General features: G+C 37.0%; 5 protein-coding genes across 9 annotated transcripts; 2 read left to right on the top strand and 3 right to left on the bottom strand.

Annotated features, from left to right (window-relative positions):
- Positions 1-4,503: 4,503 nt before the first annotated feature.
- On the bottom strand, positions 4,504-8,109 carry LOC111009091 (putative serine/threonine-protein kinase PBL21). 3 transcript variants are annotated; one of them, XM_022282048.2, is made up of 7 exons: positions 7,395-8,102; positions 7,247-7,276; positions 6,948-7,123; positions 6,641-6,830; positions 5,952-6,343; positions 5,318-5,661; positions 4,504-4,706 (listed from the first exon to the last, which is right to left on the bottom strand). In XM_022282048.2, exons 1-6 carry the CDS (start codon positions 7,456-7,458, stop codon positions 5,356-5,358), a joined length of 1,158 nt encoding a protein of 385 aa, XP_022137740.1. In that variant the 5' UTR covers positions 7,459-8,102; the 3' UTR covers positions 4,504-4,706; positions 5,318-5,355. The 3 variants fall into 3 exon arrangements, with proteins under 3 accessions (XP_022137740.1, XP_022137748.1, XP_087975978.1); XM_088119852.1 differs by lacking the exon at positions 4,504-4,706 and adding an exon at positions 5,751-5,857 and having other exon boundaries at positions 5,520-5,661; positions 7,395-8,109; XM_022282056.2 differs by lacking the exon at positions 7,247-7,276 and having other exon boundaries at positions 7,395-8,103.
- Positions 8,110-9,051: 942 nt separating this feature from the next.
- LOC111009072 (uncharacterized) lies at positions 9,052-13,736 on the bottom strand. The gene is made up of 9 exons (XM_088119896.1): positions 13,067-13,736; positions 12,457-12,493; positions 12,292-12,370; positions 12,155-12,200; positions 11,976-12,074; positions 11,094-11,162; positions 10,631-10,988; positions 10,387-10,538; positions 9,052-10,142 (listed from the first exon to the last, which is right to left on the bottom strand). Exons 1-9 carry the CDS (start codon positions 13,478-13,480, stop codon positions 9,282-9,284), a joined length of 2,115 nt encoding a protein of 704 aa, XP_087976022.1. The 5' UTR covers positions 13,481-13,736; the 3' UTR covers positions 9,052-9,281.
- Positions 13,737-14,438: 702 nt separating this feature from the next.
- Positions 14,439-16,204, top strand: HMGB2 (high mobility group B2). Its single transcript, XM_022286896.2, has 8 exons — positions 14,439-14,596; positions 14,693-14,747; positions 14,917-15,024; positions 15,318-15,375; positions 15,492-15,536; positions 15,617-15,697; positions 15,784-15,876; positions 15,959-16,204. The coding sequence occupies exons 2-8, from the start codon at positions 14,701-14,703 to the stop codon at positions 15,974-15,976; spliced, it is 450 nt and encodes a 149-aa protein (XP_022142588.1). The 5' UTR covers positions 14,439-14,596; positions 14,693-14,700; the 3' UTR covers positions 15,977-16,204.
- Positions 16,149-20,429, bottom strand: LOC111016681 (putative 12-oxophytodienoate reductase 11). 3 transcript variants are annotated; one of them, XM_088119897.1, is made up of 7 exons: positions 20,292-20,429; positions 20,141-20,213; positions 18,883-19,067; positions 18,646-18,786; positions 18,426-18,556; positions 18,004-18,180; positions 16,149-17,906 (listed from the first exon to the last, which is right to left on the bottom strand). In XM_088119897.1, exons 3-7 carry the CDS (start codon positions 18,960-18,962, stop codon positions 17,296-17,298), a joined length of 1,140 nt encoding a protein of 379 aa, XP_087976023.1. In that variant the 5' UTR covers positions 18,963-19,067; positions 20,141-20,213; positions 20,292-20,429; the 3' UTR covers positions 16,149-17,295. The 3 variants fall into 3 exon arrangements, with proteins under 3 accessions (XP_087976023.1, XP_022148034.1, XP_087976024.1); XM_022292342.2 differs by lacking the exons at positions 20,141-20,213; positions 20,292-20,429 and adding an exon at positions 19,739-19,753; XM_088119898.1 differs by lacking the exons at positions 20,141-20,213; positions 20,292-20,429 and having other exon boundaries at positions 18,474-18,556; positions 18,883-19,283.
- On the top strand, positions 20,429-22,297 carry LOC111009420 (WUSCHEL-related homeobox 8). Its single transcript, XM_022282609.2, has 3 exons — positions 20,429-20,810; positions 21,295-21,804; positions 21,971-22,297. Exons 1-3 carry the CDS (start codon positions 20,579-20,581, stop codon positions 22,054-22,056), a joined length of 828 nt encoding a protein of 275 aa, XP_022138301.1. The 5' UTR covers positions 20,429-20,578; the 3' UTR covers positions 22,057-22,297.
- Positions 22,298-22,373: the final 76 nt, after the last annotated feature.

Here is a 22,373-nt window from a genome sequence, read left to right as displayed (position 1 = left end):
AGTTTAACATTTTCACGAAAGTGATACTGACCTGAACTATACGGTTTTTTTACCGTTAAAACGACTCAAACTTCAATCGATTAAAATGTTAAATAAAAAATCGATTAAAATATAATTTCCGTCCAAAGTGTTACTGAAAAAAAAAGGAAGAAAAAACAATATTAATGGGAGGAGTAGGTTCGCAAAATTGGCCTCTAGCTCAATAAGGAGAAAGAAACATTTTTCTCCGAGTTTGGTATTTTTACAATTTTGCCTTTGCGTGCCTTTTTCTAACTAAGGCGGTCTATTAATGGTGGAATATACTTTTTTTCTTTTTTTTCTTTTTAATAAAGAAGGGGACTGTACTCTTTAAAATATATCCAACACAACAATATATAAAAATAATAAACTTAACCAAAAAAAGGTACTTTACGCTGGCCTGTGACTTGCGAGGAAGTAAAATGACTAAAATGCCAAACCTACGTTTTGACAATTGAGGACTATACTACTCTATAGACTATAAATATATTATTAAATACATATTACATAATTTTTAAATTAATATTCAATTTTCAAATCTGCTATCAAATACATATACGAAAACACTTAAAACATGAAATACAATTCTCGTTTTTATTGAATTCATTGTTTCTAGATTTATGTTCTCAAATCATCAACCGAGTGTATCCCATATACTTCATATTGATGTATAAATTAGATTATTCAATGGAAATCTATTCATGGTGCCATATTTACAAATATATCAACAAAAGTATGATTTTGTAAATATGATCACTAAAAAAATATCGTGCACCTATTTTGATATTTGTACGTAATAATATAGTTTATCAATAATAGATTGATAGGTCTTTGAAGGTTAACTTTATCACTAATAGATTGATAGACCTTTGAAGGTTAGTTTTGTCATTTAGATTTGGATTTTATTTTTCACTCTCTTTTTTTTACCATATTTACAAATTTTTGCAAGTGCTCTTTAAGCAAATATATATCCATGAAGTTATTTTAACAATAGATTTATTTTTTTTACATGGATTTTTCAAAAAATAGTTAATGCATTTCCCAATATATCATATTATACTTTTTAAGCATGATAAATTTACAAACACAAAAATATAAAATGTTTTAATTTGATTTCAAAACGTGTAGCATGTGTCGTTTGATAAATTTTGAAATACTACAATAATTAATAATTTATATATCATTATTTTATTGGTTCAAATTTTAATATTGGTCTTTCAACTTTAAAGCATCACTTTATTTTAGTTATAAATGTAGAGCATCTAGCTTAACCAATAAAATTTATAGAAATAACTATATTTATAATTATTAAAATGGATATTTTAAAAGTTTCAATACAAAAAATATAGTACGTTTCAAAAGATATGAGATCACAGTTAAAATCGAAGCCTACTTTATTTGGGAGGAGTTGAGTAATTATAGATATTAAAAATGTGTTAAATTACAAAAAATATTCATCAACTTTGCCCGATTTTAGAAATACACCTATACTTTCAAAAAATTAAATATTATCATTGACGTTTTATAAATGTTTCAAAAATATATTTGAAGGTGATGTCTGTTAATATTTTAAATAGGAAATAGACGTGACATAATTTGAAATGACGTAGTAACTCATAGAAGCTTGTCGGAAATAATATAATTAGTTGACACCAGCTACAATAAATTTGGTCTGTAATGACTCTAAAATATTCACAGGTATATACGCTAAGGACAAATTTGTTGTTCGAGCAAGTTTTCGTTAATTGACACACGTCATTTCAGATTATGTGTCATGCCAAATTTTTTTTAAATATTGATGATATTTATTTAAATTGTATTTTTCGAAATATTTATAAAAGGTGCGAAATATAGGGTAAAGTTTAGTAATATTATTATTGTTATTAATTTTTTAATTTAGCTTTCAAGATACAACAAACAGTTTTAGGGGATTAAATATTTTATTATTATTATTTTGAAACTGAGAATTAAAGATATATATATTTTTTCTTTCTATGTAGGGGAAGAATATGTCAATTACCATCAAAGAATTAAAGAATTGGGTGCGACGTTGAGACAATGCGGCCGCCTTGTAAGGTACAGTCGGAAGACTATATTAATTATTTATTAGGGTCCCACATATAATTAAACAGGTGGCTTCATCGTAGCTACTCTGGCAAGTAGTTGCATTGCAACTGAAACAATTTAGACTCTAAAGAACATTCGGACACGTTGCAACCATCGAATACGGCGTCGTAGCCGTAGGTTGAATTTATTTCCAACGTCGTAAGTCGTAACCTTAAAAAACGCATGTCCCGGTTTGCCGCTCGCCTCCGTGTACGCGTGCTCATCATGCACCCTCTTCCCCAACAGCCTAATTAATTATTCTTTTTAAATACTTATCACGGTCAAATTCAGCAGGAATAGTTTTCGATTGGTTTTTTTTTTCTTTTTCTTTTTATTTCTTCCTGTCAACTTAGCCAATTATTTTTTTTATTTGAGATTAGTTTCAATTCTGTTCCTAAAGTTTGGTTAGACCACACAAATGATCTATAAATTGTATTTTACTCTCTTGAAATTTCACTCTTGTTTTTTTACTTGATTATAAACTCTAATATAGCCAACTAACGCATAGGGATGGAGAATAAATCACTCCATCTTTTTTTTTTTAATTTTGCAGTTTAACAATTGCATAGGGATCAATTCTTACGGTGATGATAAGTGTCGTAGCCGCTTGAACTATATACTAATGAATTATAGGAGGCGAAAGCAATAGATTGGAGGTCATTAAAACTCATCAAATAGTAGAAAGTGAGCACATTTATAGGAGCACACTGCATGCGGCTAGGCTATGTAGCAACAATTGAGGTTATAATCGTCTTGAAAATTTGAATAGAGAAATGACAGCGTAAAATCTTAAAAAAACAAAATATTTTTGAATGGGCAAACTCAAAGAGTGAGAGAGAACTTTGGAAAAAGAAATGAAGAAAAGGATGGGAAGTAGATGTAGATCCAAGAAAAAGGGAGGAGGCCACATCAAATTCAATCATGGAATTAAAAAGGAAATTAAAGTTGTGGAAAGAAAGTGAAGAAATTTAAACTCTGATTTCTGTTGCTGCCCATAAATGGGCCTTTGGTGGGCCCAGTCCAATGATTATGGGTAGTGGCTGCTTTTTGGAGAAAAAGTGGCGCTGCTAAAAAAGTCTTCATAGTTGGCTTAGTGACATTTTGGTCAAACTCCTTGCTGCTTTCTTTTCTTCAGTTGGGTTAGTCAATATGGAAAATATTCAAAATTATTAGTTCTGTCCAAGTGTACCATGAAAATTTAATGCCCTAGTTAAGTCACATTTTTAATTATATTTTTGAAAAACAAAAAAAATAATAAACCAATATTTTTCAGGGCGCTTTTTGAAAATTAAAAACAACAAATAGAAAAAAAGTTACCAAATGTACATAATTTTTAAGAAACTAGGAATGAATGACAATGACGTTATTAGGACTTAGTTTTGTAACGTTCTTGTTTCTTATTTATTGTTTCTCTTTTCCTCCTTTTCAATCCAGAAAAACATAAGTGCATTCATATATTTAATTTTTAATATTTATGTTGTGTAAAATGACAATATAGTGCCTTTATCCATCCATGTTTTGGAACAAAACTAGAAACAAAAACCAAGAAATTTGAAATCCATTTAATTAATATTTACCTTCTTGTTTCTTGTTTTTATTTTATTAAGACAAACAAAACCAAGAAATTTGAAATCCATTTAATTAATATTTACCTTCTTGTTTCTTGTTTTTATTTTATTAAGACAAACAAAACCAAGAAATTTGAAATCCATTTAATTAATATTTACCTTCTTGTTTCTTGTTTTTATTTTTTTAAGAACCATACTTAAAATTGTATAGAAATTTTAAAACCATAAAAAAATTTCTTTGTTTCTTATTCCATTTTCAATTTCTTCCAAAAATATAAATAAAAAAATATTGTTTCACCATTATTGAATCAAAGATATTTAGGGTCGGACAATTATATTTTTCTTTATTAAAAAAGAGAAATTAGTTCACAGATTTATGTTTTCAGAAAAAAGGAAGCTGAGTAATTTATTTCTATTTTCAACTTTTTCCCCCGTGTTCGCAGGTCTGTAAAATTAGTTTGACTTACCATCACTGCAATACTAATTTTTACCCCTCAACATCCCGAATGTTATCCTTGTGGTTAATCTGTTTAAAAAGTTTAGATAGGCGAATATATGTTAGTGGGCCTAAACTTATGCAGGCCATATAGGCACGAACTTTACTGCACTTAATTAATTAATACATATTTGTTCACATTAGTCGTCTGAAATTGCTAAAAGGTTTTACAAATTTCCAAATAAAAAAATCAGGTTAAAAAGGACAGTTATTTGGTCAAAAAATATTATTTTTTCTATTTTTATTATATTTTTTCTAAGAACCTAATTAGAAATTTAACTTTTTTCCAAGAGAAAGATGAACGTCAAAATGATATCTTCCCAAATGTGTAAATAAATTCTTTGATTTAGTCTGTATTGCAAGTAAAAATCCATATTACCTGAGATATGTGCAATGACCACCAAAGAGGAGATATAGCCATTCAAAAATGCATGTGGGATACTTGCATATTTAGATACTAATTCTACAATATTACAACGGGGAGTGGTGTAGGCCGGGGTTTGCTAACACCAATGCATCTGCAAAAGGCAAAACATGACAGCAACTCTAAGCGCATTCAGATTCAATCAAGAAAAAAGAACCAGAGAACGAAAAAGCTAAACAAGCTGAAGAGTTACGAGTTCATACTATGTATATAACCAAACAAGGTACTTAATTCTTCTCCTCAGCCCATTATCCCCACATTCCCTTCTTCCCTCTCGGGTTTTGCAGAAACAAGTTTTCAACCAACGTAATATATCGTTCATGAACGACAATTACTAATAGTTTTATGTTTTAACTGTGTGCTAAGTTGTGTGAAACATGCATAATTCAACTAATCAATTATCTATACCTAAAGATTGGTTCAAATTAAAAAAAAAAAAAAAAGATTTTAACTTTATATGTAAAAGAAGAATTAATCCTTGAGATTTGAACATAGTATTGATGTGGAAGGGTGCAAAAAGCCCCCATTGTTTCTGCTTTTGCTTCTGTTTTTCCCCCTAGAGTTCGATTTATAGTTAGTTAAGCACTTGAAAATGCTTGTGATTTCTATAATCTTTGCTAAAATAGAACATGACTATTTTTCTCTGTACAGAACTAACGATACTCCGGCCAATGGGAAAATAATCCGAGATAATTGATTCCGTACCTTACAGAGCTATACCAGGATTTCCACTGCAGCCACCCTTATATGGTTGTTGAACTCCTTCCATATCTTGTTTCTTGAACATGGATGCTCCTACCCTGTTGAGGAGATCGTTTGGAGGGACTAGGTGCCCCGTCCCATGATTGTTCTGATGCGTGACTCTGAGAAACTAAGTACTCAAGAGCTACAACGATATCACTGATAATTGGCCGGAACGTTGGCTGCTCCTGGAGGCACATTGCAGCAATTGCGATTGCATGGTGAAGACATCGAAGAGGGTATCGTCCTTCCAGTAGCGGGTCAACTAATTGAACGAACTTCCTCCGGTCCTTCAGAAAAGGGCGAGACTGCAGCGAGGGATGGGGGAAAGAAATGTAGTTGTTAGGGCCATTCCATATCATTTGTCATTAAAAACAAGAAGCAGAAGTCCACCCACGGCAGATAGAACTAGGCAGGAAATTCGTGAAACAGTTTCTTTTCCCCAAGATTATGAAGGGCATCCACAATTTTGTTTGCACATGCCAACATAAGCAGACAAAGGCCCTGCCAAAGGCGGCCATGGCACGAGTAGATATGGAAACACACAGGGTCAGAAAAAAGATAATAGACATTTTCCAAGGACAATATAACAACTTACCCAAGCGACCAGATTTTGCTCTCCAGGTTTCTTGGTGCAGTCTATGGCTTTCCTACCTGTAATTATCTCCAAGAGAACCACACCAAAGCAATAGATATCAGATTTAAGAGTCAGTTTGCCGCTCATGGCATACTCCGGAGCACAATAACCATATGTTCCCATCACTCTGGTGGAAACATGGGTGTTGTCACCGACCGGTGCTAACTTAGCCAGTCCAAAATCCGAGAGCTTTGGATTGAAGTCATCGTCTAGTAAAATATTTGCAGATTTCAAGTCACGGTAGATGACTGGTGGATTGGCTGTGCAGTGAAGATACTCGAGGCCCCGGGCTGCACCAAGGGCAATCTTGATTCGGGTGTTCCAACTCAATGGTGGTCTTTCGGGGGACAAGCCTGAAAAAAAATACAGACAGCAAAAGGGAAAGGAACATCATCAGGAATCAAGTAGAGTCCCTCCTTCACATTTAAACTACAAGTCAAACTATCTGACCTTAAAATTTTACATTCAAATCAACCGGCATTACAACCGAAATACATCTGAATCATTTCTAAGTTATTCTATTAGGATATTAAAAGACATAGGCACCTCTCCCTTCAATCCCTTGAGCTCAGTAACAGAACAAATTTCGAACGAGTCTAATATCTTTTGGTTCGTTCATAAGCACAGGGCAAAGATCGATAGATATTTACCAAAAAGATGGTTTTCCAAGCTTCCCATCGACATATACTCGTAAACCAACAGTCTTTGATCTCCATCAGTACAATAACCAATCAAGGTAACAAGATTACAATGATGCAATAAGCTTAGCATGAGAACTTCGACGATGAATTCCTGAAATCCTTGAAGACCGTCATGATTGAGTTGTTTAATCGCAACGACCTGCTCAAGCAAGCAAACAACCAACTGCATAAACATTGAGTTCAACTTTACAGAAAAACAAAATCACATTCCGTTTTTTGCCAATCTAGGACATGAAAAGAACCCGGCAGTAACAACCTGGCCCGTTTCTAATCGGCCTTTGTAAACCCTTCCAAAACCCCCTTCACCAATCAAGTTCACTTCCTTGAAACCTCTCGTGGCCGTTGCCAGTTCACGAAACTGGAAGCTCCGCGCAGCCCCGCATTTCCGGTTGTTTCCGCTTCTGCTTTGTGATTCCTTCCCCTTTCCAGTTTCTGCAAACAAATTTAACAACCAGATGACGAAAAATCAAAAGGGTTTTCTTTTCTATTGATCATTTTCTGCTTGCAAAAACATGAACCAGCATTAAGATTAAGGTAGCGGCATTAGCCATTTACCATTCCAATACGACTTTCCTCTCCCACTCCCTGCGATTTTTTTTTTGCAAATTTTCAAATCACAAAGCACAGACGATTCAGTGAACTCTGAACTAAAAAAAAGATGTAAGAAAGGCGGTAGAGCTCAAAATTCGATCGAGTACCGTACCATTATCGATTTCGACCTTGCTGGCGTCTTTACAGCGAGTACGAATGCAAGAAAAGCAGCTCATATCTCCAAAAACAGAGCAATAGAAATTGACACTCACATACAAAAATCACCAAAACCAAAGCAAATTTTCCCAATTCCCAAGTCCACCAATATACACATTTCAAAATAACTACGCTCTAGCCCTGACCAGAGGGAGAAAGCTTGTACCCATGAGCATTCCCCTCCGAATCAGGAAGATTCGAAGACAAACCCTAGGGCTAAGCACGAGAAGAATCGGCTGGAGGGAGAGAGAAGGAGAAAAAAAATATTTTACAAAAAAACAAAATAAAGAATGTAGTTTAGTTTACAATTTACATACTCTCAGACCCAACAAAAAAAGAGTAAATAAATAGAGAAATTCGATCAGAAGAAACGCCACTGCGAACATGATCTTCCAGCCGGAGATCCAAAGGACAAAAATTGAGAAAACAAAAGCTAAATTTAGAATGGGTTGGCCGTCCGGGGATAGGCACGGCCGGAGATCGGGTTCGCGAATCCGGCGAAATGAGCGGAGAGGATAATGAGAGAGAAAATTTGGGTTCAAATTTCCGCGTTTCTTCCTAGAAAAAGGAAATTTAAGTTAAAACGATAGACCAATTTTGTTAGGGTTTGAATATCGGGGATGGTGGGCCTTAATTTCTTCGCATTTATTTTTGTGGGCAATCGCCACAAGTCGCTCTCTCCCCTCTGAATTCCTTCTTTCCCTTATCCCGCATTTAAACGTTCCGGTCGGCCGGTCGACCGGTTTACGCCACTGCCCTTCCTCCGCACTATTATTTACGATATTGACACTGTCCGATTGATTCCGGTCCGGTTCGAATCGTGGGTTGTCGTGTTTGACTTTAATTTCACACCCATGTCAACGCCTTTCCTCCATTGACGGACGTTAAATCTAACCTGACGGAGAACTGTAGAAATTCGGTGCAAGTGCAACGCATTCACATCACATGCAATGCTGCTTAGAAATTCAAATTATCAATAAATTAATTGGTTAATTGTTTTTTTCTTAAGGTTTCAGTTGAAAATGGCAGTGAAGCTTGATGCGCCAACTGGATGGACATAGACAGAAGCAAAGTTGTGGTTATTGTCAACAGTGATATTATTTTGTTCAATTAAAAAAAAAAGGTTCTTTTTTTTTTTCAAGAATCGCTAGTTTCTACTTAAACAACTAGGTGGGCCCCACAAAAAAAGAAATAAAGAAGGGAAAAAGAAGACAGAAATTGAAACAAAAAATAGCACATGATTGGGTTGTTGTATTATGTGAAGAATGGTGGTCATAGATTTTGACTCAAATCTAGGATATTAGTGTCGAGAAAGACCAGCCAATTCATTTTCAGCTTCGCTGGACTTAGGAGACTGACAAAACTATTTAACTGGAAACCCTGTCTGGTTCCACTTCAGCATTCAATGTTTGGCTGTCTGGGACCAGAATTACATGGGAGGTCCATTAAATCTTAATAACCCCAAAAGAAAAAAAATTAGATGGAATAGAATTATGAACTCTTCTTCAACATGGTGAGATGGAATCATTTTTACAGTCAAAATTTGAATGAAGAACAGTATAATTGAACTGACATCATTTAGTCAATGGGTTAGAGAGGCAATAATCAGACTGTTTAGACAACAACAAGTACAGCATTGTTATTAAAAATTCCACTGTATATTGATTATGGGTTTAGTTTTCTCCACATGACACAGATAAATGAGGTCGATCTACACAATAACTGCACAAGTCCCTATGGTATAGAGATCGAGAAAATGAGAGATGGACTGAAGTTACTATCTCTGTACAAAACTGCAACATTACTTGTATTGTATAAATCCCAAATAACATCTCCTCAGTCCTCACAGCTGCAATACTAAATCTGGTTGAATTTGTGAAAGAATCTGCAGGTTGGAACTGGGTGCTACAGATGAGCCTAATCCAAAATTGAGGTCCGGATTGAAGGTGACCGAATCCAGCACAGGATGAGTTGATAATTCTTGCCAACGTGTTTTCTCGCCGAGCCCCTTCTCGTCTCGACGTGCTTCAATCAACTCTTGAACGTAGACACGAGCCGGTGAATGCTGCGAGTGTGAGCCATCTTCTGAAAGCCTTTGCATTTTAACTAGGCTCAGTAAGTCCATATCACCAGAAGGGATTTGGAAAGAAGCAGTGTTGTGAGCAGGAGATGTACAATGCATTTGATAAGGCACTGAAGAGTCATCTGAACAAGACGTCCCTCCCATAATGCTATCAAGTCTTACCATTCTCATTTCTGGCGAAAAATGGGGAACAAAATTGCGGTGTATGTTTGAAGGAATTACGGTTTTCTCCTCGTTCGGTATACAAGTTGTAGATGCCATCCCACCCCTACTTCTGTCTAGCAATATTGTCTCACTTTGGGTACTTCTTTCTCTGTCGATTTCGGTATCTTCACTGTGTTTCAAAAAATTACTCGAAATACCAAAGTTGGAGCCGGATATACTTTTACATGGAAGAATGCCTGCGCTCTCTGCTACTGTTTTCGTGTCTGACAAGGAGCCTCCATCCATAGGCAACATGCGCGGCTGCCGTAGCATTTCAATTTCTTGTGTCAATACAAAACCCAGCTCCCGACTAATACTTTCAATTTTCTTGGAAGCAATCTTCCAAACTACAGGACCAAGATCGGCTGCAAAGAGAGCTAGGCTTCTGGCATAACCATGCTCAGCATGCAAACCTACCTGCTTAATATCAACAAAAATTAGATTTACCTATACTACAACAGAACTACCCGATCAAGACTCATCCAAATCCCACCACAAAAAATAATGGACCCCCCCCCCCCCAGATACACAAAAAAAGAAAAAAAAAACGACCCCACAATCATTCAACAGATCTTCTCCAAAACAATAAATGTGAATTACTGTAGTCTAGTACATATTCAACATTGAAGAAGAGCAAAGAATGTGGAATGACTCTACGTACTGTAATTAGTTGCTTCAAGTCTCCATCAAAGTCCCCAAAGACAGATGGCCAATTCCCAGAGGGCAATGAATGATTATAGGTATCGCGTCTATTCTCATCCACAGCCATATTATCATTCTTCCCACTTTTAAGAACACCCTTCAAAACTGAAGCTGAAAACAAGTGGAAAAAATCTCAGTTTGTTGAAACAAACCTCCAAAGATTGGCCACAAGATATTTTATAGGAATATGAAGTATAAAAAACCTGGAAATTCATTTTTCCATTCAGGCAACCAGCTGGCCAAAGTTTCACCATGTTGAGTCGTAGAAGATGTCCTTACAAGAGGATCTGAAGACAAGGGCCTGAAGGAAGAGCGTGATCTTCTCAAATTGTAACCATTTACACTGTTTGAATCATCACATCCAGAAGCAAGAGTAGTGGGTGGTGTGCAGAACTCGGTTCCAATACTTTCGATAGGGTTGCCAAGACTAAGAGATCTCTTCTGGCTCTTTCCTGGTGGCCTACCTCTCCTCACAACTTTCTGTTCTGGTTCGCTATCATCACTACTATCTTGCCTCAAATTTTCAAAATCCTTCTTTGCAAGTTCTTGTATGGTTTTTGCCTAAAATAAAGTAAACTTTAAAACATTAAACAGTAAATCCAAGAATTATACTGACAAATACAAAAGCCATAATATTCAAAAACACAAGTCCAGACTGGTCTAAACCTGACGGTAGAAAACAGTATCTGAAGTGTTATACTTCATTGCATTTGAACATATCAAAAAAATGTCTTCCTGCAAGATTGGAATGATAAAATGTTAGTACTTACCTCTGTATCCAAGCAGCATAATAATGATAAATTACTTAAAAATCAACATCAAATATATTTTTTTTGAGAAACAAAGGTCATAGAATAAAAGAAGTTCCTCCTGTATAATAAGAAAGTGAACCTGTCATGTTAAATATAAGCAAATTCTTAGGTTCTGAGTACAATTTCGGTGTGTTAATAACACTAAAACAGATAAAATAATTCAATTCAACTTTTTGGACAATAGCATGAAAAATTAATATCCATGGTACAGCTTCAATCCCATCAAAGTGGTTTTCAAGATATTATGACAGGTCATCGCTGATCTTAATCAAGACCACATCCAGATTAGGACATATCAGAGACTTGAACTCCAAACCACAATGTGTAAAATAGACAACCATGCACTTCTTTTCCTACAAAATAGCAGTGTAAAGGCCAAGTTGTCATGGCCCCAATAGAAGACAGAAGATTCTGAAAACACAGGTAGGGCAAAGATGGTTGACAACATTTTGACATGGTTGTGGCGCAGGCAGCTAAACGAGTTCCACATGTCAAATATCATAATAATTAGACAATTTGCAATGGGAAGAGAGGACGAGACGTGTGGAAGAACAGAAAGTCTCACTACAAAATTAGCAAATGTATGCATCATTGGAAGTCTATCAGGTGTAGAGTTAATTTAGATTTAGAAAAACAAAATTGACACACAATGAGGAAAATAAACTGTATAAATGAGGCTTCATCAAAACCAGGTGTACATAAACTAATAGTGCAATTATAAAGTTATGGTAGCCACCTCAAACTGTTCCAAATTTGCATAAGCTCCTCCATCTAATTTCGCCCTCACAGTCCCAAAATCCATTGGATTCTCAATAATGACATGGTAATCAGGAAGCTGTAAGACAATCAAACATGAACCCGAATAAGCCTGGATATTTAAAAACAACCGAACAAAATATGGTCATAGAAATGCACCTCGTTTGGATCCACGGGCTCAGAAAACACTCCATGGGTGTCTTTTCTGGAAGAAAACAGAGAGCACTACTCAAAACGATAATTAAATGGCAAACAATAATGAGGGAAAACGATAAGAAACAAATGAACAGTCGCACTTTTGAAGCCTATCAAGGATGAAAATAAGCAACTTTTTGTCTGGCAAAGTTGTCGTGGGGCCAGACTCCACCTGCGACCCTACCCACACATAAATAGTATCAGCAAATAAAGTTGAACAATAGCGCATCTCCAGCAACAACTGAGCTTAGTTAAGAATTCGATACCATGTTCAGTGTCTGTCGCTTTCAAAGCTTTTTCACTCTGCAAATTAAGTTAATCTCGGCGTTAAAACAATATTAGAACTTTTGGGAGAGGGAGGGGATTTCGAGATAATATTTAACTATTTAAAAAAGTGAATTGGGCAAAAGAATTGTTCGAGAAAAGTTGCAGCAGAGGGCTCAAGATACAGCTTTGATACATGAACAGAGAACACAGAAATAATTATAGAAAAGACAAATTAATTCTTCTCAAGTGGATGCTGTCATGTGTGTGCGCATTATTTTGGTTCATAAAGCTTCCATACAATTAATTAATTATAAAATAAAGAAGTAATATATGTAAAACAACGATCCTCCCATATTTCAAAAATAAAATAGAGGTGAAACTTGACCGAGTCAAACACACCCCACAAACTTCCGATCTGACAGAAAGTTTTCCAGAATCTTCAATTTACGCGCGAAATTTAACAAACATTTAAATCTCGTTCGATTAAAAAAAAAACATACGATTCCAGGAATAAAATCATCGCCGAATTTTTTTTTTCAAACAACCAAATTCCCGTTCCACCAATGCTTTAAAATATTTTTTGACGATCGAATAGAGACAGTTCATCACCACTTCGTAGGATCCAAACTGGGGGGCGCCGATTCTGCGACGCTTGAGGGCCGCCTCGGAATCTTCGCTATTGGAGGCCGGATTTCGTAAAGGATTAGCGGACAATGTTGGATAGTTTTGACAAGAAGTTAAACCAAGCAAGGGCTTATGCTTCTTCTCTATGCGCTCGTCGTCGTCATCGTCATCGTTGCCGCCGCCGTCGCAGCCGGTAACACACTCTGCCACCGGGTGAACATTACGATCCCGACGAGACGACGGGGTCCTAGGGTTCGAGGCAAAGTTGAAAGCATTAGGCGGTTGACTGTGCCGTTCCTGCAACTTTTGTTGTTTGAGGAAGCGCTTCTGAAGATCTATAAGAGAAGGGCGCCCCTTTTTCTTCCTCTTCTTCATCGTTGTCTTCGACACGTCGCCCATTCTTCGTCCCCTTTTCGCACCACCGAAACGCAGGGGGTCGATTAATTTTCAGTTTTCACGGCGGACGATGCAGCGATTTCTAGGCACGTGCGAATCACATGACGGCATAACGTGCTTTCAAAGAAAGAGAGAACGCAGTTACAAATTTACAACTGGGCCCTCTTTACGGCTATGGGCTTTAAGTATTTTCTGGCCCATATCTTTTATTGGGTTTCACTTTGGGCTGACTTTTGCAGGCTATAAAATAAAGCCCAAATATTAACAGACAGGCTCTAATTTGGGCCTTTCTTTTTTCCTAAATGGTGTTGTTTATACCATTTCATTATCAAAACTACCCTTATGAATAAACATTTCATATTTTTATTCTTCAAAAAACTGTTATTTACATTGTATTTTTCATACTAATAACTAATTGTCGCTGTTTCAAGGAAAATTAATTGTCGCTTTAAAGTTTAAAATTTTTAAATACTTTGACAAATACCATTGCCAAAAAATATATAGTTAAAGGTTAAAGTTGAAACCAGTAGACATAGTGGGACAATATTGGAAACTACTTAAAATAAAAGGGTATATATATGATAATAATATAATATACATCTTTTTAGGCTAGACTGGGTTTTAAATTGGGCTTACTTTTGCGGGCTGAAGTTTAAGATCCTCACGTTCAACATTGGGCCGTTTTCTTGGGCCAAAATTTGAAAAGACGGGCTCAATGTTGGGCTTATTTTTGCGGGCTAAGAATTAAGGCCCAAATTCGGAAAAACGAGGCTTTCAGAGATGCCTTTCCCCCGCGGTAGTCGCACCACCAACGAATATTAGCAGAGAAAACACAAAGGGGCGGAGACAGAGAGAAGGGGAAGAGATCTTAAATTCTGGATGACGTGGGCCAATAGGGTGAGAGTGCGCGGATTGATGAGGTGGCAATAAATTTAGAATCCCGCCTAAACCCCTGTTTTCATTTGGTGCGCAATTGAATTTCAATTTGGCCTCTCGGACTTAATATCTCTCTTCTTTTTACTATCTTTCGGTTCCCCTTTCCTCACACGCAGGTCCGCTCCCTCCACCCTCTTCAAACCCTAAACCTAACCCAGCCTCGCTCCGGAGCCCCCCACCGAGGTTCGTTTCATCGATCTCCTTCCAATTCCGACCTAATTTCACGTCTTTTCATTGTTTTCCTTCGAGATTGTTGCTGATCCGATCTTATAACTGCAGGATTCGACATGAAAGGTGGAAAATCGAAGTCCGAGTCGAAGAAAGCAGACGCGAAGTGAGTTTTTTTTTTTTTTTTCTCGCCCTATTTCTCCGTCGGATGTGTTTAATTTATAGCTCTGATCGGCCCTAGATTTAAGAAGCTTCGTTGCTTAAATTACCTTTGTAAAAGCTATGCGTTGACCTTTTCTTTTTTGATTGATCGGTTTTGGCGATCTTTTTTGTAGGCTTTCTGTGAAGAAAGGTGCAGCCAAAGCGGGCGCAACACGGGGTAAGAAAGCAGGGAAGGATCCTAACAAACCTAAGCGGCCGGCCAGTGCCTTCTTCGTTTTTATGTAATTATTTCATTTTTCAATTTACTTTTAGATGTCTGAATTACGCTGCTTGACTGCAAATTATTCATTCGGATGGTTGTAGAGTTGGAAAAATTGCAAACAAGGAAGAAAAGAACTATGAAGTTGTTTTCGGTGATTTTTGTTTAAGGATGTTAAATAAGCCGGCTTTCAACAAAACGATCTCTGTGTTATATGTGTATTTAGCTAGTGGACCCGTTCTTTTGTTTTATCTGTAAGTCGATTACGTATCTAAAATCTGTGTTGTCATGTTGTTGCACGTTTTGTAATTAAAGGGAGGAGTTCAGGAAGAAGTTTAATGAAGAGAATCCGAATAACAAAGCAGTATCCGCTGTAAGCTATTTACCTTTGTCTAATTGTCAATTCTTTTTTCTTGTCCCCATTTCATATTATATAAATTCTTTTATGGAAATGAGCAGTTATAATTGACCTACAAATGATACCATCAGGTTGGTAAAGCTGCTGGACAGAAATGGAAATCATTGTCAGATGCTGTACGTGATACCTCTCGTAGTATTTTCTAAATTTCTCCTGGTATTATAAACTCTGTCTGAATTACTGTTTATAATATCAGGAAAAAGCACCTTACATTGCTAAGGCTGACAAGAGGAAGGTTGAATATGAGAAAAATATGAAGGCCTATAACAAGAAACAGGTACTGAAAACTTTCCGAATCTTATATTTTGCAGCTGTATTTTATTTTGTAAATTCATTATCTCTCCCTGCTCCATTTGAGTTCAGGCCAGTGGAGCCAATGCTGCTGAAGAAGATGAATCTGAGAAGTCCATGTCTGAGGTGAATGATGATGAGGATGGAGACGAGGGCAGCGAAGAGGTTAGTGGGTTGAAGAATTTTTTCCAGTCATTATTGTGCTTTGTACCCTTTCACTTATTTCATTTCTCTCTTGTGGTTGCAGGAGGAAGATGACGAGTAATGAAGATGTAGATGGTAGTAAAGTCATTTAGGCTGTCAGTGAACTTGATCGTTCTATATTAATGGTCTGATCATTTCCTGTTAATTGTTTTTTATATCATGCAAATATATTAGTATCTCCCTGTTATTTTGTTTGTGCATTCAGAAACGAATGGTTGTAATGGGAGATCATCTGTCTTGTACCTTACAATGTTAGTTATTCCAATCCAACTATGTTTTTTTTTTTCAACTGAAATGGCAACAACTTTCCACTCCACATAGAGGAGATGAAGATGCACCCAATAATTCGCTCTATTTCTTTTTTTCTACTTTGGGCCAAGTTCTACAGCTTGTACTCATGCAATCATTATAGATTTAAGCAATCCTTTCAACCAATAGTAGTATGACTTGATAATTGGGGCCGAACTTGATCTCTTCTCGTATGTTTGAAGCTTTTTCCTTTTCTGGCTAATGTCAGATGTTCGTTCTCGTACTCAAAAAGAAGGTAAATTGTAGAATTGCAATTGGAAATAAGTATTCGTTTTTGCCCAGAAATCTTAAAGATCATCTGTCATACATGTTTGACGGTGAACGTTCTGATGTTCATCGACGAAGAAATTACGTACGCTTGAGCTGTATTGGAGATTCCTGAAACCTCCCTTTTTGGCGTCCTTTGAGAGTACAGAGCGGCGTGCGGCTCAGCAGAAAAAATGGAGCTTAAGATTTTAAAGTTAGACATTCCTATAGTATTGCAAAACATTAGTAAAATATATATGTATAAAAAAAATCATTTTCACCGAGTATGGTCAACATGTCAGAAGGATTTCATACGGATGATAACTATACAAAATTTATAACATAAAATATGTTGATAAATCTATTAATAAAACTTGAGATTGAACCAAATATCTACTTGGTAATTACTACAATTTTATTGTTTCTGTGTATGGTATCAATTTGAACAACTTCGTAAACTAATAGTTGATTTCCTTGTTTCCAAATCACTCAACAGCCCAACATGAGTGCTCTTCAAATTGATTAGCTAGAGAAACCTAACTATTCCTTCACCTGCTCGTTTGTCTGAAGCCTTTTCTATCTCTGAATAATGTCATATGATCCATTTTCTCATTAAAAAGAAGGTAAACTGTAATTGTATTGAAGATGATAATTTCTTCATGTCCAATGGCCCATGAATGCCTGTCATTTGCTTTCATTCGGAAACATTTCAACTCAAAATCAGTAGGAACTATTATTTTATCATCGAAACGACACATGACATTTCTAATAAATTCGCTGTCAGAATGTCCACTGTTTGTCAAATTCATTTGAGATCCACTCTTCTTACTGACCAGTGTGAAGGCGAGTTGTTTGTTCTAGAAATGGATAATCAATGTAGCCAATTACAGGGTCATGAGTGTAGAAGGTACTCCGATCGTACTCGTTAAGAGCAGCACCAAGTTCAAATCTTTTGGGCAAATCCGGATTCGCCAAAAACAATCTTCCAAAGGCAACAAGATCAGCCCCACCATTTCCAATCACGTCCTCTCCCTCCTCCTTACTGTATCCTCCGGCTACAATGAAGGTTCCTTTGAACGCCTTTCTCATCGGCAACAAACTTTTTTCAGTCTCACACTTTTCAAACTGAGTTATCATCCTCGGCTCGATCATGTGGCAATACAATATCCCATATTTGTTCAATGACTCGCACATGAACGCTCCTAGAGCTTCGGGATCGGAGTCACCGCAGTCGTTGTAGTCGGCAAACGGCGACAGCCGGATTCCGACTCTGTGTCCCCCGATCTCTTCACTCACAGCTTTTACCACTTCCAGAGCAAATCTACAACGCTTTTCTAAGCTTCCTCCATATTCATCCCTTCTGTCGTTGACTTGGTCATTGAGAAACTGATCGATTAAGTACCCATTCCCTCCATGAATCTCAACTCCGTCGAAACCTGTTTTGTTTTGATTAGTGATCAAAGTTTCCACATGGGATCTGTATAACTTCAATTGGGTTCTCTTATTTTATTTAAAAAATGGAATTTGTCTTACCGGCTTCAATAGCATTTCTGGCTGCAACCCTGAAGTCGTTGACCACCTGAGAAATCTCCTCCTCCGTCAGTCGTCGAGGAACGGGATATTCCGGTACAATGCTTCCACATATTTGCTTCTCAGTGGTTAGTGGCTTGTCCGTACACGATATTGGAGGACGACCATTCGGCTGAAAAGCTATTACAGAGAAGACTCTGTGTTAAGTAAGCAACAGTCCATGATAAGGCAATCCTAATTCTCAGCCCAATAACACCATGATTCTTATCAGTCCAATTTGGAGTTAGCAGGTAAATTCAATGTAGCTTATCTAATTAAAACATTAAAATCATGGAAGCTAGGAATTTTCGACAAATTAATTGAGGGCAAGTGCCCCCTCCTTCCTTTTTTTTTTGGCTCCACCCTCGCTACAAAATCATACTCACCATGATAGGAAACTCTTCCAGCATGCCAGAGCTGACAAAAGAAAATACCTCCTTTGTCATGAACAGCCTTCACGATTGGCTTCCAAGCTTCCACATGCTCTCTTGTCCAAATTCCAGGAGTGTTTGGATAACTTCAAATATATTCAAATTCAAACGGAGTGATTGGGGCACGGAAACATCGTTGAAGATATAAAATAAAGTGATGGAAGAAATTACGTACCCTTGAGCTGTATCGGAGATTCCGGAGGCTTCTCCGATCATGAAACCACCCTTCGTCGTCCTCTGAGAGTAATACAGAGCGGCATGCGGTTGAGCCGTGAAATTGTAAGACCTTAACCTCGACAACGGCGCCAAAACAATCCTGAAAAACAAAAAAAAGAAAACAAAAGAATAGATTGATTCAGACACATGTTCGCTGTCTTGGCATGATCGAGAGGAGATATTTTATTACTCTGACCTGTGAGAAAGAGAGAAGCGTCCCATCTGGTAGGGAGATAGAAGGCTCGTCATCTGAGCTTTGTCGCCGGGCAAGAACATGTTTTTTTGTTCTTATTCTCTCCGGCCGCCGCCGTTTCGGAGTATGAGCCTCGCCGGAATGGGTTGAATTTTGGTAGATTCCCGGGAAATTTTAAACCACATTGGCTATAAAGAAGACAAATCAAATCTATCCAACGTTATCAGAAGGGACAAAGAAAAGGCTTCAATTAAATTTACCAAAATGTCGATAAATTTTCTCACTTGGATAGTTATATATCGACGACAAAGTGAAATATCTAGGAAGAATATAAGGACTATTATTCCTTCAGCTAACGTCTAGACAATTTGAGTTGCTCTTAATCTTCTCATTTCAAAAGATTTTGCTATAATTTCTGAGGTAGTCTTTGTTTTAGAAGTTTAATCGATCTAGAAAATTAGTTTTTTTTTTTCTTTTGAGTAGAATAAAAACAGGAAAAAAAATCGAATACATAATTCTTAATTAGAAATAAATGTCAAATAGCACATAGTTAAACTAAGTTATTAGAATTAGCTATTTTTAATAGATAAATAATAGTTTCTAGTCTACCACTCATATAAATCCGGATTAATTATACATTATCAATATTAATCAATAATCGACTTTTAAAAAAATAAATAATCAAAAGAAAGGTTTCAGCTCATTTGCAACTTTATATTCCATAATATTAAAAGTTTTTTCAAAAAATAAATAAAAGAAAAACTCTTCTTTTTTGAGGTCATGGTCGTCGAATTAGGTACGCGTAACATCTCCAGTAAAAAATAATAATAATAATAAATAAATAAAAGGTACACGTAACCTCTTTTACATGTACTTCAAGTCGGGGGAACCAATTTCCATTTTTTCTTCCCTCTCTCCTGTCTTTCTTTATAATCTTCTACGGGCAGGTCTACGATCAACTCATCAGAGGGAGAGAGAGAGAGAGAGGATAGTGGTCATTTAATAATATGGTCACCACTCACCACCTCCATCCATTAAATTGACATTATTTAATTACTCTAATCGGTCCAAAAAAAAAAATTTAAAAGAAAATCCCTTTGGTTAGGTTCCGACACATGGAGGTTCCAGAATGGGTTGAATTTTCAGTCGGTGGTTTCTATCAGAAAAAAAAAGGTCCAAACTTTTTGATTTGTCTGAACTCTAAAACGAACGTTGCATGGAATAACCCAATAAGCAGTTTGACGACACCAAACCAACTTACCTGCGGCCGACAAGTCGATCCCAAGACAAGCGGATTCCACAGTGCATTGGTTCGTGGTTCCCACGTGCTTCACCTGCGAGTAGGGGGCGCTAAATGTTAAGAGACATTGCCGTCGTGGCAAAGCAAAGAGAAGAAGAAGATACAGACAAACCCATAGATTCAGAAGACCCGCCGCGACCTGCGCAATTACTGCTAAGAGTGCGCGTCCGACGTGGCATGTCCAGCACAGCACAGTACTCTGACCGCGCTTTTCACGCCTTTTCCTTCTTTTTTAGGGTCCAATCCAATTCCTCTGCGTCGCTTCCATTTCCATTTGATTGCTTTTTGCTTTGCTTAGAGGAGAATGGAAATGGAGAGCTTCGTGGAAATGGCCAAATGGGTTAGCTGAGAATGGGACGTAGAACCTAGAAGTTGCAGAGGAAGAGGAAAAAGAAGAGGATGATGGAGTGGCAGAACCAGCAGCAACAGATTCAAACTGAGCAATTGCAAATGCAAATGCAAATGCAGGTGGAGCAATTGAGTAACGCCGATGGAGCTGGTGGGCTGTACGTCAAGGTGATGACGGATGAGCAAATGGAGCTCCTTAGGCAACAGATCTCTGTTTATGCTTCCATATGCGAGCAGCTTGTGGAGATGCACAAGGCAATCACCGCCCAGCAGGACCTTGCAGGTCTCTCTCTCTCTCTCTCTCTCTCTTTCTCACCCTGTTCATTCTTCCTTTCATTTCTTCTATATTGGAATGCACTGTGGGTCATCGTTCCAGCTTTGTTCAATTAATTCTGCCCATCTTCTTGCATTACTGTTTCCCATGGATTCTCTGTTTCTTCTCACTTCGTTTGAACCTACAAGATTAGTTGGGTTAGGTCTAATTGGAGTACAGTAAGTGAACTGGAAGACTAAATTTGAGTTACAGAAAGTCTTCTCGTCTATTCTGTTGATTGTTTAAACTTTAATATTACCTGTTCTGTTGTTGCTACAAACCAGAATTGTACGATTAAGCAGGACCTAGCTGTTTGTTTTATCATCAGGACCATCTGCTTCTCTTTCATGGTCTCAATATCCTTGATGGTCCAACATAACTGGATAAATGGATCTCTTGCGGGGCAAAAAAAGAAAAACTTTGCTCCTTGACAACTTTAATGTCTGGTTTTCAGGAATGAGGCTAGGGAATCTGTACTGTGATCCAATAATGGCATCTGCTGCTGGCCATAAGATCACTGCTAGGCAGAGGTGGACGCCAACACCTGTGCAGCTTCAAATTCTTGAGCAGATCTTTGATGAGGGCAACGGGACCCCAAGCAAACAGAAGATCAAAGATATAACTCTCCAGCTGACACAACATGGTCAAATTTCAGAAGCAAACGTTTATAATTGGTTTCAGAACAGAAGAGCTCGTTCAAAAAGAAAGCAAGCAAATTCACAACCAAATAATGCAGACTCAGAAGCAGAGACAGAAGTTGATTCTCCAAAGGAGAAAAAGACAAAACCAGAAGCCTTCCAAACTTATGAAGATTTTGTTCCGAAGTCGAGCAACATGTATTCTCAGAGATCTGATTTAGGTGCTGAATTTCTTTCGTTTGATGCCCAATCAAATAAAGGGGAACCCATGTTTCAGTCTTTCGGATCTGGTCATATCAGTCAGATGACCCCAACACAGAATCATAGTACGTTCTTTCTGCACTTTCCAGCAGTTATACATTTGAACATTTCTTCTTGCAGCAGTTATACAATTGGGCATGCTGAATCAAACATGAAGATATATACATATTTTGATTGTCTTGGCATCTCTGAATGACTTGTTACTTTCTACGTTCAACTTGTCATGTGCAGGAAATAATCTGTCAAATGATAAAATGAACGTACCAGACGACTATACTCCTTACCATCCTTGTGAAGGGTATCACTTGGTTGAGTGATGCCTCCAACATTCCACTCATGTGCTTGATTGATCGTACTGAAGCTCATCTTGGGGGAATTTGCGAACCACAACTGACATAGTAAATATTACACTGCATGTAAAAGAAAATTAAATTTTGAAGCTGCTTGTGAGGCATTTTATATACGTGGTTATGAATTACATATATTACAATACGGCTTGAACCCAAATTTTGAAGGATTTAAATATGTTAGTAGTATAAATTGTTGTGTTTTCTACAATTCTGCTTACTTGATCGAACATGACTTACGACTAATTTTGCTCCTGAATCATGTCAAGACTCAAGAGTAAGCTATC

The sequence above is a fragment of the Momordica charantia genome, assembly GCF_013281855.1.
Source record: "Momordica charantia cultivar OHB3-1 chromosome 11 unlocalized genomic scaffold, Mcharantia_2.0 BLBB01000011.1, whole genome shotgun sequence".
Lineage (NCBI taxonomy): Eukaryota > Viridiplantae > Streptophyta > Magnoliopsida > Cucurbitales > Cucurbitaceae > Momordica > Momordica charantia.
Note: the sequence above shows the minus strand (reverse complement) of the source record. Positions and strands in the feature narration are given on the sequence as shown.

Bases quoted from the DNA above. Each gene is read 5' to 3' on its own strand.
- LOC111009091 (XM_022282048.2), bottom strand. From the start codon at position 7,458: ATGAGCTGCTTTTCTTGCATTCGTACTCGCTGTAAAGACGCCAGCAAG. The intron at 7,277-7,394 runs GTACGGTACTCG...AAAAAATCGCAG, and splicing joins CAAGGTCGAAATCGATAATG to GGAGTGGGAGAGGAAAGTCG. The intron at 6,831-6,947 runs GTTGTTACTGCC...TTGCTTGAGCAG, and splicing joins GCCGATTAGAAACGGGCCAG to GTCGTTGCGATTAAACAACT.
- LOC111009072 (XM_088119896.1), bottom strand. From the start codon at position 13,480: ATGGGCGACGTGTCGAAGACAACGATGAAGAAGAGGAAGAAAAAGGGG. The intron at 12,371-12,456 runs GTATCGAATTCT...ATGTGTGGGTAG, and splicing joins AGCGACAGACACTGAACATG to GGTCGCAGGTGGAGTCTGGC. The intron at 12,201-12,291 runs GTGCGACTGTTC...GTTTTCTTCCAG, and splicing joins ATCCTTGATAGGCTTCAAAA to AAAAGACACCCATGGAGTGT.
- HMGB2 (XM_022286896.2), top strand. From the start codon at position 14,701: ATGAAAGGTGGAAAATCGAAGTCCGAGTCGAAGAAAGCAGACGCGAA. The intron at 14,748-14,916 runs GTGAGTTTTTTT...TCTTTTTTGTAG, and splicing joins TCGAAGAAAGCAGACGCGAA to GCTTTCTGTGAAGAAAGGTG. The intron at 15,025-15,317 runs GTAATTATTTCA...TTGTAATTAAAG, and splicing joins AGTGCCTTCTTCGTTTTTAT to GGAGGAGTTCAGGAAGAAGT.
- LOC111016681 (XM_088119897.1), bottom strand. From the start codon at position 18,962: ATGTTCTTGCCCGGCGACAAAGCTCAGATGACGAGCCTTCTATCTCCC. The intron at 18,181-18,425 runs GTGAGTATGATT...TCTCTGTAATAG, and splicing joins TGGAAGAGTTTCCTATCATG to CTTTTCAGCCGAATGGTCGT. The intron at 17,907-18,003 runs GTAAGACAAATT...AAAACAAAACAG, and splicing joins CAGAAATGCTATTGAAGCCG to GTTTCGACGGAGTTGAGATT.
- LOC111009420 (XM_022282609.2), top strand. From the start codon at position 20,579: ATGATGGAGTGGCAGAACCAGCAGCAACAGATTCAAACTGAGCAATTG. The intron at 20,811-21,294 runs GTCTCTCTCTCT...TCTGGTTTTCAG, and splicing joins CGCCCAGCAGGACCTTGCAG to GAATGAGGCTAGGGAATCTG. The intron at 21,805-21,970 runs GTACGTTCTTTC...TGTCATGTGCAG, and splicing joins GACCCCAACACAGAATCATA to GAAATAATCTGTCAAATGAT.